This window comes from Trichoderma harzianum, assembly GCF_003025095.1.
Source record: "Trichoderma harzianum CBS 226.95 unplaced genomic scaffold M431scaffold_7, whole genome shotgun sequence".
NCBI classification, from domain to species: domain Eukaryota; kingdom Fungi; phylum Ascomycota; class Sordariomycetes; order Hypocreales; family Hypocreaceae; genus Trichoderma; species Trichoderma harzianum.
In genome coordinates, this window is record NW_020209255.1 from 2,170,122 (window position 1) to 2,183,457 (window position 13,336).

At 49.5% G+C, this 13,336-nt stretch overlaps 3 protein-coding genes across 3 annotated transcripts; 2 read left to right on the forward strand and 1 right to left on the reverse strand.

Annotated features, from left to right (window-relative positions):
• Positions 1 to 3,882: 3,882 nt before the first annotated feature.
• M431DRAFT_509319 (hypothetical protein) lies at positions 3,883 to 6,053 on the forward strand. Its single transcript, XM_024919264.1, has 2 exons — positions 3,883 to 4,782; positions 4,904 to 6,053. Exons 1-2 carry the CDS (start codon positions 4,184 to 4,186, stop codon positions 5,829 to 5,831), a joined length of 1,527 nt encoding a protein of 508 aa, XP_024773995.1. The 5' UTR covers positions 3,883 to 4,183; the 3' UTR covers positions 5,832 to 6,053.
• An 86-nt stretch (positions 6,054 to 6,139) lies between these two features.
• M431DRAFT_496259 (hypothetical protein) lies at positions 6,140 to 6,884 on the reverse strand (the record flags this gene model as incomplete). The annotated part of the gene is made up of 3 exons (XM_024917472.1): positions 6,140 to 6,313; positions 6,386 to 6,741; positions 6,800 to 6,884. 3 exons carry the CDS (start codon positions 6,882 to 6,884, stop codon positions 6,140 to 6,142), a joined length of 615 nt encoding a protein of 204 aa, XP_024773996.1.
• A 298-nt stretch (positions 6,885 to 7,182) lies between these two features.
• On the forward strand, positions 7,183 to 10,358 carry M431DRAFT_509322 (hypothetical protein). Its single transcript, XM_024919265.1, has 5 exons — positions 7,183 to 7,694; positions 7,757 to 8,253; positions 8,304 to 9,546; positions 9,649 to 9,730; positions 9,882 to 10,358. Exons 1-5 carry the CDS (start codon positions 7,285 to 7,287, stop codon positions 10,131 to 10,133), a joined length of 2,484 nt encoding a protein of 827 aa, XP_024773997.1. The 5' UTR covers positions 7,183 to 7,284; the 3' UTR covers positions 10,134 to 10,358.
• Positions 10,359 to 13,336: the final 2,978 nt, after the last annotated feature.

Below are 13,336 nucleotides of genomic sequence, written 5' to 3' on the forward strand. Positions count from 1 at the left end.
GTCGACCATCTTGAAAGGACATATGGAGCCGATCCAACAATTCGTATTGCCTACATTTACTGCAACTACCGACGCCAGGAAGAACAAAGTATCGAGAAATTACTCGCAAGCCTACTGAAACAATTGAGCCAAGGAGAGAATTGTATCCCAAACTGCCTTAGGGGCTTTTATGAAAAGCATATGGACAAACGAACGCAATTATCGCTTCTTGAGATTCAGACGGCTCTTCGGTCAGCGGCGGAAAATTATTCGACTGTCTTCATCGTTATTGACGCACTTGACGAATGCCAGAATTTAGATGGCAGTCGGCAAAAGTTTTTAACAGAGCTCTTCAGCCTCCAGGAGAAGTCCAGATGCAATCTCTTTATGACATCGAGGGACATTCCAGAGATCGTTGACCGTTTCAATGAAACCAGCATGTCGCTAGAGATTCGTGCAAGCACCGACGATATAGAGAGATACTTGAAAGGCAATACCGGCCAACTACCAGCATTTGTGCAACAGAGCCAAGAGCTACAGCAGATGATTGCAACGGAGATTTCGAAAGCTGTTGATGGAATGTATGTTTCTTACCAATGCGATGACTATGTAATTTGTGTATTGACGGATTATAGGTTTCTTTTAGCGCAGATCTATCTGAACTCACTCAACGACAAGATGACACCAAAAGCTATGAAGAATGCATTAAGCAGCTTCCACAAGCCAATTTCAGGATTGGGCGAAGCTGAAAAGATTGGTGTCCTAGCCCATGCATACGAGCAAGCGATGTTGCGAATTAACGGGCAACAATCAGGGTTCAAAGAACTTGCTCATAACGTTTTGTTATGGATTGTTTGTGCAGAACGGCAACTCACCACAACCGAGCTTCAGCACGCGCTTGCTGTCGAAATCGATGAGTCGGAGATTGACAAGGAGAATCTCCCATCGATTCACGACATGGTCTCTGTGTGTGCTGGATTAGTCACTGTTGACTACGAAAGCAGCATCATCAGATTGGTTCATTACACTACACAGGAATACTTTAGCCAAACACGCAAACGCTGGTTTCCTGATTCAGATATTATTATGACAGATATCTGTGCCTCATACCTCCTATTTAAAGTTTTCGAAAAGGGGGTTTGCCTACCTCAGGACTTTTGGGAGCGGTTAGAACTATATCCGCTTTATAGATATGCCGCTCAAAATTGGGGGCATCATGCGCGGAAGGCCTCCAAGCTAAGTCACAGGGTCATGGAGTTTTTGGAATGCGAGACGAAAATGAATGCTTCAATCCAGGCGCTCAGGGCTGATGCTTCCCGCTTAGAAAATTGGTATTCGGGGAAACAAAAGCCTGCATTTGGAATGACAAGTCTTCACTTGGGCGCCTACTTTGGTATTGAGGAAACAGTTAAAACCCTTCTCAAGAAACCAATTGATGTCAATAAGAAAGACGAAAACGGATCAACGCCATTATCATGGTCGGCATGTAACGGGCATGAAAATGTTGTCAGGTTACTCCTAGCGATACCTAGTATCGAAGTTAACTCTAGAAATGAGTATGGATATACGCCGCTATCATTGGCAGCACGAAATGGGCACGAAGCCGTCGTCAGGCTACTGCTTGCAATGCCTAGCATTGACATTAACTCGAGGGATGGCCAGGATGGTACACCATTATTATGGGCGGCATCTGACGGGCATGACGCTATGGTTAAATTATTACCCTCTGCCGGGGTGGATCCAAATCTCGACAATGGGAACCAGACGCCGCTGTCTAAGGTGGCAGAAGCAGCGCACGAAGCCGTTGTTAAGCTACTGCTTGCAATGCCTAACATTGACATTCACTCGAGCAAGCCCTTATACGAAGCAGTAGTTCAACGACAAGCCGCTGTTGTTCATCTATTACTCGTAGCCGGAGCAAATCCAGATCTCGGGAAGTCAAAGTATACGATACCACTGAGGTATGCAGCAAGTAACGGGGATTTATCTATTACCAAAAGGCTGCTTGCAGCTGGAGCAGACCCGAATCTCAGGAGTCAATCCGGCGCAGTACCGCTATTGAGTGCGGTAGACCGAGGACATGACGCTGTTGTAAAGCTATCGCTCGCCGCTGGAGCAGACGTGAATCCTAGCCCTGACGATACATTTACGACGTCAGCACTGCATTTAGCAGCAATTAAGGGGCATGAGGCGATTGTGGAATTATTGCTCGCAGCTGGTGCAGACCTAGATACCAGGGATAATACTGGCCAAACACCATTATTGCATGCCGTAGAGAGAAAACATGTGATGGTTGCGAAACTATTGCTCGCAGCTGGAGCGGACCCAGATCTCAGCAATAAAAACAGCGAAACATCATTACATATCGCAGCATCTAAAGGGCATGAGGTGATTGTGGAATTATTGCTCAAAGCTGGTGCACGCCCAGATGCCAGGGATTATCGTGGTCAAACACCGCTACATATAGCGGCACACAAAGGGCTTGGCGTGGTTATGGCACCATTACTCGCAACTGGAGTAAACCAAGATCTCAAGGGTAAATACGGTATAACACCACTATCTATAGCCGCATGGAATCGGTATAAAGAGGTTGTGAAACAATTACTCGCAGCTGGTGCAGATCCGGATCGTGGGGATAAGTATGGCTCAACGCCGCTATCGACGGCACAAAAGCAAGGGCATGAAGAGGTTGTTGATCTGCTATCCAACAAGCTGGCCAAGGTCGACTTGGTGGATAAGAGTATCATGACAAGGCCATCAGCATCTGTTGAATCTGAGCCAAAGCAGGGAAATGACGAGGCGGAGTAGAGCATGCCTATATACTTTACTCATTCTTTTTGTTAAAATATTCTCCGTACACAGGCAAGACAGGTTGAGCAGTCCTCTTATCTACTTACAATTTAAGTTAGATGAATACATATCTAGGTTGATGTTCGCCAATGGTCTTCGATGAAGAAGCATCCATTTCTACACATCTTATATATATATTTCAAAATACATATAGTCACTATATTCGTGCGGAATCGGTCGATACATTCAAGTCTTATTGATGACGTCTCTTTCAATGACATGCCATTGAAAATCGCACTTCCTTCTAGGGTAACCAATCAATCAATCCTGAGAGGTTCAACGATGACATCAAAAAGGTCCGGACCCTGGCCCCCACAAGTTGGCACGTGCCCAGTCCGCGAATCGGAGCAGTCGCCAACAAAAGGCATTTGTGGGGCCCTCAGAACATGCCAAAAAACCTGCTACTGCCCTACCTAGACTTGCTAGACTCTCACTCTACAGTACAGGCATTCAATGGATTGATTCTGGCCACCCAGATGCCTGGAAACTTGCCTGATTCCTTCCCCCAGGCTGCAGCGTGTCCCACCCGCTAAAATCGCCCGCTAAAGCAGCCCTGGAGCCAACGGCAAGCAGCCAGTAAGATCAGTGCATTGAATGGTTGGCCTGGCCTGGATGTACTCGCAAAATGCCAGAAACAAGGTTGACATAAGCTGGCAGCTTCCTTCTTTTTCCACCTTGGGCTTGGCTTGGTGTTCGTTCAATCCGCTTGCCGCCTGGCTTCTCTCAATTGTTCGTGGCTGGACGCGACGATTTTTTTTCCCTCTTTCGATCTCCATCATCTTCTCTCTGGGTAGAACAAAAACTTCTGGCGAAGCAGCATTAGTTTCTCATTCTTACTAATCTTGTATTTCTTTTTTTTACCCTCTCTCTCGACATTGTCACAATATTTTCTCTCTTCATTTTCTTGTAATCCAACTTTTATTTCTCTATTTGTTCAAAACCAGAGTCTACTCCGTTCATCTTTCCAGCCTCTCAACGAAGCACCGCCACTCCTTTTGTTCTATTTTGAAACCTCATTCAAAACGGCTCTTTTTCGCCTCCCCCGCCACCCGCTGCCGTCATCGCCCTGTCGCGACCCTGTCAAGCCTGTCCCGTTATTTTAAGTCCGGGTCTTTCTTTGGCTGTCACTCTCTCAGCATCGTCGCGTGCCCGCCATCGGCCTTCCCCCAAGGCAGTCCTTTCCCACGACAACCGGCTAGGCAGAAGAGAGGAACCCCTCGGCTGAAAAAGCGCAAAACACCCCTGAGCCGAGCACCGCCTGATCTGATCTCTCCACCAAACCCGGATTTCGCCGTCTTTCTGCTTTTTGCGCAAACTCGAGATTCAGACTTCCCGCCTGTTTGATGCCGCCATCATGCCTCTCCTCAGTGGAAAGGGCAACAAGTTCAAGGTCGACCCGCCCAAGATCCGCATCGAAAAGGTCACCATAGAGCGCCCCGCGCCTCCGAAGCCCAAGCCCAAGCCGCAAGCCCGACCCGCGCTCTCGTCGTCTGCGCGATCATCGCCCGTCCCCAGGCTCTCGCCCAAGGCCCCCTCGGCCTCTGCGGCGTCGTCAGCGTCGTCAAGAGCGAAGAGCAGCTCGCCGTACCCCTCTTCAGCCGACGAGAGGCGCCTCGACCTGCAGCGCAAACGCAAGGCCGTCAGCGCGTCACAACGCCGTTCACCTGCCAGCGACCGCATCGAGTTCGACAAGGACAGCGACGCCGAAGACGATGGGTGGATGGACTTGGATTCGCACAAGCGCCAGCGCAAGGCCACCAGCGAGAGCAAGTCGGTCGATTCGAATCGCAAGTTGAAGAACGCCAGGGCGTTTGAGCGGAAGGATGAAAGGCTGCAGTTCATCCATGCCGTCGACGTTGCCTCGCTCGAGCACAAGTGCGTTCCCATCATGGGAGCGTCCAAGGAGGATGTGGCCATTGAGCTACAGTATCCCACTCTGCAGCGCCGAGAAAAGTCAGTCAATTTGCATCACATCTCCCCTTCGGTTGATTCCGCGCGGCCCCTCGCCCCACCCCTCCGAACGCTTCGTGTATTCAAATAAATGGCCATGTATCATTTTCTAACAAGAAAACAGGTTTGAGCTCGTTTGGGGCAAGGACAAGATCGATGCCGTGGAAGCGAGTATACGCATAGTACGCCTGGTTGCCGAAACCTATCTCACCGACGTCGAAGCCGAGCCCTTTACCAACCAGACCAACGGATTCATTCGACGACTTGAAAAAGCCTCGAATCGCAACATCCAGGACCTGGCAGGTTTCAAAGCCGCCCTACGCGAGTACAACGAGACGCTCCTCGCCTTGGTGGAGGATGGCGTCGTTGCCAAGAATCTCGACAACCTGCACGAATTGCCTCCGCATCTCGCAGCCTTTATCCTCGACCAGATCTATGACCGTACAGTGGCTCCCAAGGTGGAACTTCTTTCCAAGTACGAAAATGGAACAGATTTTGTCTATGGCGAACTTCTCCACCCCTTCATCACCAAGCTCCTCGTTGAGCAGTGCAAGATGACATCCGACCAAGTTTTTGTCGATTTGGGCTCGGGCGTGGGCAACGTCGTTTTACAAGCAGCGCTCGAAGTTGGATGCGAGAGCTGGGGTTGTGAAATGATGGAGAATGCGAGCAACCTCGCAGAAGCTCAAGAGAAAGAGTTTCATGCTCGATGCCAGCTTTGGGGCTTGAAGACGGGCGAGGTGCACATCGAACGGGGTGACTTCCGTAAGAATGCCTCGATCCATGATGCCCTAAAGCGGGCCGATGTCGTGCTCGTCAACAACAAGGCGTTCACTTCGCAGCTCAACGAGGACTTGATCCGCATGTTCCTCGACCTCAAGTCGGGATGCAAAATCATCTCGCTGAAATCCTTTGTAGCCGACTCCAAGAGCAGCCACAACATCAACGACGTGGGAAGCACCATCCTTGAAGTCGAGGAGTGCACGTATCCCGAAGGCTACGTCAGCTGGACCAACGCCGGCGGACAGTACTATATCTCCACGCGGAAATAGACTAATTAGAGCTTCATCAGCACTGCATAAAGATGTTATGTTGAGTATTGTAGAATATAAACCATCAAGTACAAATCGGGTATATGGGTATTTTTGTTTTCTCTCTCTCCCTTCTCTAGATTGAGAGCGTTTGGGTTAACGGCTTTTGGAGGATAATCTTTTTGTTTCAACGAATTGTAGCCATCGACAGCGAGACAAACGCGTTGGTAGATGATGGGATGAAAAACAGACTTTAACAGTACAAATGAATATGAATGAAATAGGCCATCCTTACCGCCATGAGGAGGAGGAACGGTGCATTTTCCTCTCTACCGCCCCTTTCCCAGCGTGGGCTCGTTTGCCAGATTCATGGCGTCGGCCTCTTGACCCATTCTCTTCATCCACCTGTCGATGAGCTCGCTGTTTTCCTTCTTGAGCCGGTCTCTCTCCTTTTCCGCCATGGAGAGTTGTAGATTCAGTGCAATCATCTCGTCTTGGACATTCTGTTCGTTGCATTAGTGGCTGCATTTTACAAAGGTGGGGACTGCTGTATAAATAGATCAGATCAAATATACCTCGACTAGCTTCCGTTTTTCTCTGAGCTCGTATTCCCGATCGTTTACCTTGGTGGCAAGAGTTGTCCGTTCACTAGTGAGATCTCTGATGGATTTTGAGTCCTGCTTTGTTTTTAAGCGCAGCTTTTCTAGTTCCTCTTCCGCGGCCCGCAGTCGCGTCTCTGCTACGCCTCTGGAGCGCAAAGCCTCGGCCAAGTCGAGACGAAGCTGAGCCACGCCCGGGTCGTTGGCTGCTGCCTCGCTTGGTTGGAGGGATGGCGATTTTGACCGGTCGTTGTTGCCCAGACCGGCGATGTGAGCTTCCAGGGCGAGTTTCTCAGCTTCTAGGGATGAGATGCGGTCTGCCATTTGTGAGCCTGAGGGGATGGTTAGTTGTGCATCTCTGGATGAGGTGAGTGAGTAGGTTGGGCGAACAGGCTTGGACGAGCTCCATATTGACGGGGCTGTTGAGCTCTGATTCCCTCAGGGAAGAGAGATATTCGTCTCTCCAGTTTGGCATTTTGCAAAGAAGTTGTTAAGAAAGGCTGTAAAAGAAACTATATATTCGAAAGAGGTGTCTATGAGAGGTTTAATGAAAACTCTATATTGAATGAGAAGATTATTATTCGATGATGAGACGGTCACTGGACATGAACTTGGTGGGGTTTGTGTCTGTCGCTGTACTTTTGCGCTGGAGGGATGATGCAAGCAAAGTCCCAGGCTGCCTCCCCTTGTTTAGCCGACGAATAGCCTCGCCTCCCATTGGCCGAAGCTATGGCTAGCTCCGGGTCGTCGAACCTCAAACATCCACAGCTTGTCACTCACTAACTTGATCCATCTCATACCGCTACGTGAGATCACTGTAATATTGTCATTTTGTCAGTCGTCATGAGAGTGAGATGAGATAGACAGCAGCCAGCATGGACACGCTTCACGCAAGAGCCGACTGGGAGCGCGTGGGCGACAAGTGGTTCCGCAAGACGGAGCAGTATACCGCCGTCTTTGGCCAGGATCTGGATCTCGATGCCTTCGTTGTGACGGGCGCGCCTTATGCCGGTGCTCTGGCGCTGTGGCGGGACGACTCGAAGCTGCAGGCTCACAAGTCGGGACAGACGACGAAGCCGGGGATTGACATTTACAGCCTGGCGGGCAAGAAGCTGCGGACGATATCCTGGGACAGCGGCGCCATCAAGGGCCTGGGATGGTCCGAGGACGAGTCGCTGCTGGTTGTGGCGGCGGATGGCAATGTGAGGTGCTATGATATGCAGGGGGACTTTAGCCACTTCTCGCTGGGGAACGGGGCGGATAACTATGGAGTTGAGTCGTGCCGGTAAATGCTACAGCTTGTGAGGCCAAGTGAGGCGAGGGGAGCGCTGAAACGGTGATATCTAGGTTCTACGATAACGGCATGGTGGCCCTGCTGGGGAACAACACACTGGTGACGGTTTCGTCGTATTCAGAGCCTCGACCAAAGCTGCTGGCCCCTGTGCCGGCGGGGGAAATTCATTCATGGGCTATCGTCGCCCCCAACCACACACTGTCTCGCTCCGTGGAAGTTTTACTTAGCATTGGATCGACTGTTTATGTGGTTGATGCTACGGACTGCGAGGACCGATTTCTGGATGTTGGGCCGTTTTCACACATTAGTGTCTCACCGGATGGTCGCTTTGTCAACTTGTATGGCAAGAATGGCAAGGCGCATGTCATCTCCAGCGATTTCCAGGAGAGGCTGTTTGAGCACAACTCGAATTCAAACACACCTCCCAAGTATGTGGAGTGGTGTGGCAGCGATGCCATTATTGCTTGGGAAGACGAGGTTCATGTTATTGGACCGGGGGATGAGTCTTCGTCTTACATCTACGACAGCACTCGAGTGCACGTCATGTCTGGTAGGATACGGATGCTCGATACCAGATGCTCTAAGCTAACAATCGAATAGAACACGACGGCGCTAGACTAATAACGAATGACTTTTGCGAGTTTCTTGAGAGAGTGCCTGATGATACGCTTCAGGCATTTGGTGCTGCCTCAGAATCATCCCCCGCATCTATTCTGCTGGATGCTGTGAGACAGCTTGAGCTGCAATCCCCCAAAGCAGACGATTACATCCAACTCATTCGGCCCAACCTGACGGAAGCTGTAGACACGTGCGTTAATGCCGCCGGTCGAGAGTTTGATCCTCAGTGGCAGAAGCGATTGCTCAAGGCCGCGTCTTTTGGCAAGTCAGTGCTCGACATCTACAACAGCGACGAATTTGTCGACATGTGCGAGACGCTACGAGTTCTCAATGCTGTACGAAGCTTCGAGATTGGAATACCTTTGTCATTTCAGCAGTATCACAGGTTGACCCCTGAGCGACTTATTCAACGGCTGATCCAGCGGCACGAGTATTTGTTGGCACTAAAGATTGCTGGTTACTTGAAGCTACCGACAGATCGCATCTATGTCAGCTGGGCATCTACAAAGGTCCGCGTGGGTGCTCAAGACGACGATACCATCTGCAGATTGGTCGTTGAGAGGCTCTCTGGTAAGCCTGGTATTTCGTTTGAGGAGATTGCAAGAGCTGCATATCACGAAGGACGAAGTCGCCTGGCTACAGAGCTGTTAAATCATGAACCACGTGGAGGAAGACAGGTGCCTCTTCTACTGGATATGGAAGAGGATGAACTGGCTCTGGATAAGGCCATCGAAAGCGGCGACACTGATCTTATCCTTTTTGTCCTCACAAAGCTCAAGAAGAAGCTGCCTTTGGCATCATTCTTCCGGGTGATTAATGTTCGGCCAACGGCAACGGCACTGGTAGAGTCAGCTGCCTTGATGGAAGGAGATAATACTCTTCTCAAGGATATGTACTACCAAGACGATAGACGAATCGACGGCGCCAATGTTTTCATCCGCGAGTCGCTTCGACAGCCTGATGCCCGCACTGCATCCGATAAGCTAGCTCTTGCGGCTAAGCTCCTCTCTGAATCAAAAGATAACGCAGCAGAAGTCTATGTTCTAAAGGAAACAACGCAACTCCTCCGTGCACAAGAGGCACTAGACCGCGACCTGACGGATTCCTTCTCCGGACTGAGCGTCAACGAGACGATATTCAAGCTCATCCGGCTCGGCTATCACGGAAAGGCGAAGAAGATTCAGAGCGACTTCAAGGTGCCAGAGAAGGTTGTATGGTGGATTAGGTAAGTCGCGATATCCGGGTTGCTGATTTTTTATACGTGATATACCAAAGGAACATGGCGGCTGACTGGCTGCGGGCGTTTTGCCCCGTTCCCGTCCGATAGGCTTCGGGCACTTGTCGCAAAGCGCGAATGGGGTGAGATTGAGGATATCGCAAAGGCTAAGAAGAGCCCGATCGGATGGACGGTAAGTGCTTTTTTTGAGTTTCTCACTTGTCATATCCTACCGTTCCGAACCACATGGCGGGAGTGTAAGACTTTGCTGCCGCCAGGTGTGGGAATAAGATACAAGAAGAAAAATAGGGACCTAGCTGACGAGGAAATGCTTTTTTTGGTAGCCTTTTTTCAACCTTACGTTGCAGGCGGGTAATCCGCGCTTGGCGGCGGTGTTTATACCCAAGTGTACTGGTTTGGAGCCTGGAGAGACGATTACGATGTATGAGAAGTGCGGGATGCGGGTTAAGGCTGCGGAGGAGGCTGTTAAGTTGAAGGCTGCGGCGGCGTATGAGAGGTTGTTGGAGGCGGCGGGGAGGGATACGACTGAGGGGAAGGAGATTGAGAGGATTGGCAGTGCGGTGTTTAAGAAATAATGATGAGCTGTGGGTAGATGGCATATTTAGATGGGATTGTTTTTGGGGAGTAGATGATTATTATGATCTGGAGTAATGAAGATATATAATTTACTTGCTTGCTTCGTGATGGCTAGGTCTTCGCGGTCAATCAGATTAGCTGTCAGATTCTCAACGCAGATAGTACGTCTCTTCATACCTAAGTACCTTAGCATATAATGCATGCGACGGCGTTTTCTAGGGATGATCCATTGCCCTCCCAAGCTTTACTACTGAATAAGAAGTTCTCTCCTAAGGTTCCGTGGTGGTAAGATAATATACAAAGGATCTTTACAAGTTTTTGTTCCTATATCAATAGAGAACATGCATTGCACCTTATTTCCTGCTTGTAGTTGAGGATTTGATGACTCGACTTGTTAAAATGTCTTGATTCTAAACTTGAAGAACAAACTGAATAAGACGTTGAAGCTTACGTGTACGTGGATTTGCTCAAGGCACCAGATGTACCCACCAGTTTCGTCATGTGTTCAGCAGCAGGAAACTCCTACGAAGCTAGAAGTTGGTTTCCAAGTGAGGACAGCTCAATGGTCATTTTCAAAGCTCTCATCAAGATTAGCCACGATAATGGCACGAATGACTTCCATGCATAAATGGTACTTGCTTGTCTACTTCATAATGCGGTATAGATAATGAGTTGCCTAGAAAGCGCGAGGCTGCTACACTACCCTCCGACTGAAACTTAGCTGGCTTACACAATTCGGAGGGCCTCGTCCTCGATTTGCGAGTCCACGCCATCCGTGGTCGCACAATCACGTCACAGTGGTCACGAAGAAGCCTGCACAACGGTGTGTGCTACGTGGTCCCCTTCCGGCTTGAAGCTTTATGCTGACTTAGACCAGGCATGTACTTTAACTTAACCGTAAGTTTCTGGAGAACTCCATTATCTTCTCTCAGCAAGGCGTAAATGAAAAGTCAACATCATGGCTGACAAAGGTCACATCTACTGCTTGTACGTTTCAGTAAGATCGGCAACATGTAGTTGGAGATACAGGCCCCTGGATACACAGAAGGAATTCTCTCTTGAGGACACTAACGGCCTCATTGCCATCAAGGCCATCTGCCTCGAGAAGTACGGTATGCAGAAAATTAAGGATGGCGAATCCCTTGTATCAGGTAAGGTACTGGCCACCTCATAGTATGAACGTGCACTTATTTTGGGAGATAAAGAAGGAGATGAAAGGTTCAACGTAGGAGGAAATCCTACGGAATCCTGCGGAATTTGTGCAAGATAGCCAATCCTTCTAGGAGATATGAAGGTCAAAGCTTTTAGACATCTGAAAAAATGAATAATTGATAAGGAAAAAGGATGAGAAGGATCGAATGAAATGTACTCAGTCAAGGGCCTATGTCTCAACTCAACCAAGTACGATACCTAACTTGTACACGCATACATACACGTACCGGGATATATCGCCTTTAGCAGTACCACCTACTCAGATGGAGCAGCTCCATCTACTCGATTTAGGCACGTCGGGCGAGATGGAGAGATTGGCGAAGCCTGTAGCCTCGGGACAAAAAGATAGATGGACCGAGTACGCTACGCTACGGTATTCCTCCGTGCGATGGAGGGTTGGGGACGGTGAGGGAGCCTGGCTGCTTACGGAAGCCTTATGCATTGGCACTGCTACGGTTGCTTGCTGCTTACTTTGCTGTTTTCCTGCTGGCGCTGCGACGTTGACTTGCTGGATCCATGCTAATCCTCCGCAGCTAGTAGTGGAGTGTTGTAGTGTACAGTAGTGTTTGACCCCGTCGAGAGATGGAGATGGTGTCCGAGGGGGGAGCAAGCCACATACAGCCTTACCGCAACAATCGGCACTTTTTTGGCTGGAGATGGCATGATATGATGGGCATCTGTTTGATCGGTGATCGATATCGGAGCGGCATCTGAGTTGAGCATGGGGAAAGAGAAAGAACAGGAAGAAAGCAGATGATGGTGATGTGTTGCGCGCAAGGATGAATCGCCCGATCTGCTCTATTTGTCACGTTGTTTTTCCTGGTGCGATGCCTCATGTTTCTGTGTCTCATCATGGGTCTCAATGGCAATCTGGGCGACTGACTCGTGTCAAAGTTCCCTCCCCGCACGAAGCAGCAAGATGGCTATGTACCTAAGGTACGAAAGTAACATTTAGCATGCAGGTTTTATGGCACCAGGCAAGTTATCGTGCGAGGATGGTGCGGGGATGGTTTAGACAAAGATGCGATGCGGAACGAAAAGGGTAAACGAGGAAAGAAAAAACAAGGCCATGGAGCGATGTACGAGTATCGGATGATGCGAAAGAATCACACCCCGGTCTGGTGATGCGGAGCTACGGGCGGGCTTTGGGGGGACGCTATTGTTGGTGCTAGCTGTTGATGCTTGGGCTGGGGTGTTTTTTGATAGGAGAAAAGAATGAGGAGAAACAGATATCTGGGAGAGCGGAGAGAAACGTGAGGGGGGGATGGGCCACGTGTTTTCTAAGGGGCGTGAAGGAGGCGATATTTTGAGATCACTCTTTGGATATTTGGGGGGTGTTTTCAGCTGCTGGGGATGAGATGCTATGTCTGGTGGTTTTTGCTTGTTTGTTTGTTTGTTGTTGACGCTGCTGAGGATTTTGTGGGCTGTTTGGAAGACGTACGAGTGTCTCAATACTACGGCGGGATGAAAGAATGGATGATATGACCCGTGTCTGCATGTACGTGTACCTTTTTGTTCTGCCCAGTCTGGAGAGATGTCGATGTTCGATGTTCGATGCAAAATGCAAATAGTATGCACGTATTACATGGGAACTTACATGGGAACCCCACACTTGAACTGGGAAAATTAGTCGTAGCGTCGCATCCATTTGCACGCAGACCAGCCATGTGATTGACCGAGATGGAACGGGCTGGGTGGATGATGTGGTGGCGATGTGGTTGGTTGGGATGCCTCAACCAAGCAATTTTAGTGTCTTGTAGCTTTTTTGAGTTGGGCTGCGTGCGGGTCTGGGGGAGCGGAGAGAGGAGAAAGAAAGAGGAGAATATCGTGTATGTCGTTAATAGAGAGTGAGGGGTGATGATGGTATGAATTACTAGTGAACAGAGTGTATCATAGTATGAGTGGAGAGATTTTGGGTTGGTTTGTTGTGTGAATGGAGACGTTGCATGTGTTACGAGTCGAGAAGGGACAGGGGAGAGGATTTTGATGC

Bases quoted from the DNA above. Each gene is read 5' to 3' on its own strand.
- M431DRAFT_509319 (XM_024919264.1), top strand. From the start codon at position 4,184: ATGCCTCTCCTCAGTGGAAAGGGCAACAAGTTCAAGGTCGACCCGCCC. The intron at 4,783-4,903 runs GTCAGTCAATTT...ACAAGAAAACAG, and splicing joins ACTCTGCAGCGCCGAGAAAA to GTTTGAGCTCGTTTGGGGCA.
- M431DRAFT_509322 (XM_024919265.1), top strand. From the start codon at position 7,285: ATGGACACGCTTCACGCAAGAGCCGACTGGGAGCGCGTGGGCGACAAG. The intron at 8,254-8,303 runs GTAGGATACGGA...ACAATCGAATAG, and splicing joins TCGAGTGCACGTCATGTCTG to AACACGACGGCGCTAGACTA. The intron at 9,547-9,648 runs GTAAGTCGCGAT...CCCGTCCGATAG, and splicing joins AAGGTTGTATGGTGGATTAG to GCTTCGGGCACTTGTCGCAA.